At 24.5% G+C, this 5,891-nt stretch overlaps 4 protein-coding genes across 4 annotated transcripts in view, besides 15 other annotated features; 2 read left to right on the top strand and 2 right to left on the bottom strand.

The window, feature by feature from the left end:
* EDI_332350 (uncharacterized protein) overlaps positions 1–51 on the top strand; it is a gene marked incomplete at both ends in the record, with an annotated part of 1,068 nt that extends 1,017 nt beyond the window's left edge. Inside the window, one exon of the mRNA XM_001733189.1 lies at positions 1–51. This exon is cut by the window's left edge and continues 1,017 nt beyond it. Within this exon, the coding sequence (XP_001733241.1) occupies positions 1–51 (51 nt within the window).
* Positions 52–587: 536 nt separating this feature from the next.
* Positions 588–652: a sequence feature (AT_rich).
* A 70-nt stretch (positions 653–722) lies between these two features.
* Positions 723–746: a microsatellite.
* Positions 747–778: 32 nt separating this feature from the next.
* Positions 779–817: a sequence feature (AT_rich).
* Positions 818–1,350: 533 nt separating this feature from the next.
* Positions 1,351–1,395: a sequence feature (AT_rich).
* Positions 1,396–1,436: 41 nt separating this feature from the next.
* EDI_332340 (vacuolar protein sorting-associating protein 4A, putative) lies at positions 1,437–2,696 on the bottom strand (the record flags this gene model as incomplete). The annotated part of the gene is made up of 1 exon (XM_001734229.1): positions 1,437–2,696. One exon carries the CDS (start codon positions 2,694–2,696, stop codon positions 1,437–1,439), a length of 1,260 nt encoding a protein of 419 aa, XP_001734281.1.
* Positions 2,697–2,823: 127 nt separating this feature from the next.
* EDI_332330 (guanylate kinase, putative) lies at positions 2,824–3,384 on the bottom strand (the record flags this gene model as incomplete). Its single annotated transcript, XM_001734228.1, has 1 exon — positions 2,824–3,384. One exon carries the CDS (start codon positions 3,382–3,384, stop codon positions 2,824–2,826), a length of 561 nt encoding a protein of 186 aa, XP_001734280.1.
* Positions 3,384–3,471: a microsatellite.
* Positions 3,472–3,477: 6 nt separating this feature from the next.
* Positions 3,478–3,731: a repeat region.
* Positions 3,665–3,740: a repeat region.
* Positions 3,741–4,002: 262 nt separating this feature from the next.
* Positions 4,003–4,150: a microsatellite.
* A 15-nt stretch (positions 4,151–4,165) lies between these two features.
* Positions 4,166–4,860, top strand: EDI_332320 (uncharacterized protein; the record flags this gene model as incomplete). Its single annotated transcript, XM_001734227.1, has 2 exons — positions 4,166–4,291; positions 4,396–4,860. 2 exons carry the CDS (start codon positions 4,166–4,168, stop codon positions 4,858–4,860), a joined length of 591 nt encoding a protein of 196 aa, XP_001734279.1.
* Positions 4,342–4,389: a sequence feature (AT_rich).
* Positions 4,861–4,994: 134 nt separating the features above from the next.
* Positions 4,995–5,143: a sequence feature (AT_rich).
* Positions 5,144–5,233: 90 nt separating this feature from the next.
* Positions 5,234–5,284: a microsatellite.
* Positions 5,285–5,295: 11 nt separating this feature from the next.
* Positions 5,296–5,376: a sequence feature (AT_rich).
* Positions 5,377–5,446: 70 nt separating this feature from the next.
* Positions 5,447–5,624: a microsatellite.
* Positions 5,625–5,646: 22 nt separating this feature from the next.
* Positions 5,647–5,705: a microsatellite.
* A 49-nt stretch (positions 5,706–5,754) lies between these two features.
* Positions 5,755–5,891: a sequence feature (AT_rich).

Raw genomic sequence — 5,891 nt, 5'->3', positions numbered from 1 at the left:
ATAAGTTCCATTTCACTTGAGAGGTGTACTTCTTGTGATTTGGAAGAGTAATTTGAATTTCAACAATAACTTGCAAATAAACTTCATTTTTTAATTCTTTTTTTTTTCTTCTAAATAAATTGTTATCCTTATGACTGTTGTTAACTACTGTCATTTCTATATATTTGAAATTCACTTATACTTATGAAAATTTTAATGTAACCTAATTGTCTCTTGTTATTTTTCATTCAGCAAGTGGGGCTAAAGTTTTGTCTTTAATTTTCTTTGGTTGTAACTGAATTATCTATTCTTTGAATTAAAAAAAAAATAAATGGTTTCTCAATAATCCAACTATTTTAATATCTTAAATGTTTTATGTTTCATATCTTTGTTCAAAATTATTATCTCTATATCAATACAAAATAAATTCAAATGAAATTTTAATTACTTTTTGATTAAATGGAAGTAAATGGATAATAAAGATTATTTTATTAATAGAACAAAAATAAACTCATTTGTTTAACTACAGAATTTCTTCTTAGTCTATACTCAATAACAGTATCTAATAATATGAAGAAATAACTATTTACTATATAACTCTATTGCAGTAATAATAAATTTAAAACAAATAAATAGAATATAGAATAATAAGTCTATTTAATTTAAAAAATAAGCTATACCTTCTTCATGTTATTATTATCATCGACAATTCATTAATAATACTTAAACGTTAAACAAAAAGGATATATATATATATATATATTTATGAGTTATTTAATAATAAATTGAACCCACATTCTATAAATATGATAATAAAAATTAATTATCATTATTAATAGAAGTTGATGAAAAAAAGTTCTCTAGATATCTACTTGGAAAATAGTTTGTATAATGAAATATATTAATGGAGTATTATTACTGGTTCACAATAATATAACTTTCACTCTCTTTATTATACAAACCTAATTAGAATATTCTTAACATTTAAAGAGGGTTCTTCATTTTTTAAATCATTTATCTTTTGGATCAACAAAAGAAATAATTAAATAAGGAGTTATTTGAAGTTAAGAAGACTCTGTTATGAATAACAGTCATTATTTAAATGTAATAATAAATAAAACACAAAGAAATAAATACAACTAAAAAAGAACTTAAAAATCAATCTGTGTTACGATGAATGTAAAACTTATTGTAATAATTGTTTTATTATGCATAGCTTTTATTACCTCTTTAATCACAGGAATGTTATTCGGACTAATTATAGGAGTATGTACATTTTTGTCATTTGGAATATCAATAAGTATTTTATATCCATTTTGTTCAACTTTCTTGAACAATGTAATTAACCCACGACCACCGAAACATCAACACTAATTTATTACTTAATTAGATTTAAATTTTATATTTCTTAAATAAGACTCAAATGAAAGAAAAGGTTGTAATCAATAATTCAAAAATTATCCATCTTGTCCAAACTGTTCAGCCCATTCACGATGTCTATTAACGTCCTCTATAGAAATACTTGATCGTGAGTTTTTGATTGATTTCATAAAATCCATCATTGTTACTGGTGGAACAACTAATTTACTTCCTTCAATTTGTTTCCAATTCATTTCCATAGCACCTTTATCTCCAGGACTACATGGTGTAACTAAATCATTTTGTATTTCTCCAGTAATTGGAGATGGTCCAGTTACATATTTAAAGTGAGTTGCAGCTTGTAATGTACGTACAGGTTGATAAATAGCATCTTTACAAAGAGTAGCAATATCACTTCCAGAATATAAATCAGTTTGTTCTCCAAGTATTTTAAAGTCGTTGTCAGTTAATTGATTTGGTAATTTACCTAAATTCCATTTAATCATTTTAGCACGTGCTGATGCATCTGGAAGCCCAATATAAATTCTTTTTTCAAAACGTCTTCTAATAGCAGTATCTAATTGCCATGGAATATTTGTTGCTCCAAGCATTAATACTCCTTCCATAGAATTACCTACACCATTCATTTGAACTAAGAATTCAGTTTTAACACGTCTACTTGCTTCAGTCTCTCCATCTCCACGAGAACTACATAAAGAATCAACTTCGTCAACAAATATAATACTTGGTTTATTTTTTCTAGCTGTTTCAAATAATTCTTTAACCATTTTTTCTGATTCACCCAAATATTTACTAAGTAATGATGATGCAGAAACAGAATAAAATGTAGAGTCAGCTTCAGTAGCTACTGCTTTGGCTAAAAATGATTTACCTGTACCAGGTGGTCCAAATAATAAAATTCCAGTCCATGGTTTTCTTTTATCAGTAAATAATTGTGGGAATTTAATAGGTAAAATAACTGCTTCTTGTAAGGCTTCTTTTGCTTTTTCTAAACCAATAACATCTTCCCAATGTACATTTGGTTTTTCTTTTAATACAGCATTACCAACAGCGTCACTACGAGCTTTATTTTCTGCGTCTTCTTCTTTATCTGGGTCATCTGATTTAACTCTTTCTCCACTTATTATTCTTTTTAAATATTCTGCCCGTTCGACATATTCTTTCACTCGTTTATTAATGATATTAACAACTTTTTCATTTTTTTCAGTTTTTTTATGTGCAACTAAACAATCAATAGCCTTCTTATAATACTCTAAGGCTTCTTTAGAATTACCTTTTTCATCTTCCTCCATTGCTTTCTTAGAAAATTCCTTTCCTTTATCGAGTAACGATGTCATGTCAAAATTCTTTTCGTTTAACAGATCCGTTTCAATTTTCTAGTTTTTCTGTTCTTTCTCTAATTCCTCACCTTTTCATTTAAACATCAAAAAAAAACATTTCAATCTTAAAATCAGAAACTGTTATTTAAAACAAATTCTTTTCTATAGTTTCATCTATCTTACCATATCCTTCTGTGAATACATTATTCACAACTACTGCATCTGCTTCTTTTTCTCCTTCCATTTCAATAAGTGCATTCTTTAAACGAACTTGAACTTGTTCTTCTGTCTCTGTACCTCTTAAACGTAAACGTTGTTCTAAAATTTCCATTGAAGGAGGTGCAATAAATAAAAAGAATGCTGCAACTTTACCTCTGATTTGTCTGCTACCTTGAAGGTCAATATCAAGAATTGCAATTTGATTGTTCTTAGCAATGCGTTCAATTTCCATTTTTGATGTACCGTAGAAGGCTGTATGAACATGAGCGTGTTCAATAAATTTATTTTCTTCAATCATTTTCTTCATTTCTTCTTCTTCGATGAAGTAATAATCAACTCCATTTTGTTCTTTACCTCTTGGTTTTCTTGTTGTATGTGAAATACTAAATGAAAATTTCCCTGGATATTTTTCCATAAGGTGGTGCATTATTGTTGATTTACCTGCTCCACTAGGACCAAAAAGAACAAGAACCTGATATTTGCCCATTTTCTATTTTCTTTTTATTAATTTTATTCTTTTTTCAGTTCCTTTTTTTTTAAAATATTATTATTGTGTTATTTATTTATTTTTTTTGTAATTTTCCAGTAGTAATTTCGATTAATGGGTTAATAAATTTTGAAAGTGTTAAAATAATTAAAGAATTAAAAATCAAAATAGACATCACTAAAGAAATCAAAAACCTTGTAATTAAAAACATGATGGACGTCATGGAACACTGTGGAGACCACAACCAAACATATGTAGTAGAACTACATGACGAAGACTCAGGGACGGGATTAGTCTCCCCTGAGCCAGGAACAATAGACACAAGTTCTATTAATACTTAATTAACTCATTATTATTTTTTTTTGTAATTTTATTTTATTGTAAAGGTATGAATGGTATAAACGAAACAAAAATGTCTGATAGAACTACCTACTGAATTCTTGTTTTACAAACAACCAATTGATTTTCTCACTTAGTTCATAAAATTTTGTGAGTTTTAAAAATGTGTCTAAATAAAGAAAAGTGGAGTCTTAAAATAAAACAATTGATAAAAACCTACGACAATCACAGTTGGAACTGAGTAATAAAATGTCATATTTCGGGATTTAATTCTATTTGAAAGAATATAAGAAGAAAAATATTGATAGAAAAAGCAAAAGGCGAAAATAGTAAAAAAAAAAAGATAAAATAATAAATTGTTAATAAAAAGATACAAAAAATGAAATAAAAATGAAGAGAAAAAAAATTAAAGAAAGAACTAAAAAAATAGGTTTAACATAAAATGGAAGGAGAACTTACATTGAAAATATGCATAGTTGGAGATGAAAAATGTGGTAAGACATCACTTACTCGTAGGTTTATTGGGGAAGAATTTAAAGAAGAAGTTGAACCTTTTCCCGAGAATTTAGTTTGTTAAAGTAATAATAGTTTTAGTCTAAAAGAGACATAGAAGGGGTGATAATATTTATTAAATTATTATAAAAAAAGTAATTAGAAATTAATTTTCTTTAGATCACTAAAGAAATTACTTATGAAGGTAAAAAGATTATATTGAATTTAATGGACCCATTAGATGATGGAACTGGAACTACCGCCTCTTTTTATAACCATGCTAATTGTATCATTGCATTATTTGATCTTAGTAATAAAGACTCTCTTCAAAATTGTAAAAATTGGTTATCATATGGTGATAGATATGTTGATAATGGTTATGTAAAAGGTGTTATTGGAGTTAAGAGTGATCTTGAACGTGAAGTTACCAAAGAAGAAGCAGAAGAAGTTGCTAAAGGATTAAATTGTGAATACTTTGAAGTATCTAATAAAACAGGAGAAGGATGTACTGAACTGTATGATACTCTTTTAAAAGAATTATATGAGAAATTTATTGCACCAACTGATAAGAGCAATGATAAGAAAAGTCATAAAAAAGAAGGTAAGAAAGAAAAAGGTGAAAAAAAGAAATGTGTCTTCCTTTAAAACAATTTTCTTTAATTATCTATCTATTTTTCAATGTCTTTTTTGTTCATTTATTATTGTTACTTTTTTTACTTAGACTTACAGTATGGAAGTTGAAAGTAGTATGGAAGTAAAATATAGTTTTCTTTCGTTTCTTTATTATTCTTTTATAACATTTTACTATAATATTTTTTCAATTAAAAAATAAATTGAAATGATTTTATTCATTGTTCTTTATTTCTTATTCTTTTCATGTTAATTTATATTATAATTTGATGATGTGTATTATAAATTATTTATTAATCATGTAAAGTTTTATTTATTGTATTTCATGGTTGTAAAATAATTTATTTTGTTGTTTATGTTGTTTTAATTGATGAAAATAGAGATGTTATTTATTTTTATTATTTATTTTTGTTGTTGTTTTGAATTTAACTTTAATTTTATATATTTCTGATTATTTATTATGATAATATTAGTTTATTTAAATGATTTAATTAATATAAGAATAGTATTTGAATATATTATTCTTTTTTTCATATGATAGTTATTGTTTCTCTTTGTTTTTGTTAATTAATGAATGAAATGAGATTAAATGAATGATTTGATAATATATCAAATAATTATAACATTATAATATTATTATTCAAATATATTTGAGATATTTCATTATCATATTGAATTATAATTTAAAATAATTGATGATATTATATTTCATTAATTAAATTAATAACATTCATTTTATTTTGATTTTTAATTGAATAAATTATATCAAATCAAATGATTAAATAAAATATGATATTTTATATAATAATAGATAATAATAATATAAATAATATAATAAATAATGAAATAACAATAATAATTAAAGTTATCAAATGTTATTATTTGATTATTATCACATTTAATTCATTCATTTATATTATAATAATTGATTTTTATTTAACATTATTTCACAATATATATTCATTAATAATCATATTAATAATTAGAAATGGAATATATTAATAATTTATAATAATGATAAAATTAATTCATCATTATATTATAAA

Source organism: Entamoeba dispar, genomic scaffold (genome assembly GCF_000209125.1).
Source record: "Entamoeba dispar SAW760 scf_1105229458051 genomic scaffold, whole genome shotgun sequence".
Lineage (NCBI taxonomy): Eukaryota > Evosea > Mastigamoebida > Endamoebidae > Entamoeba > Entamoeba dispar.
Note: the sequence above shows the minus strand (reverse complement) of the source record. Positions and strands in the feature narration are given on the sequence as shown.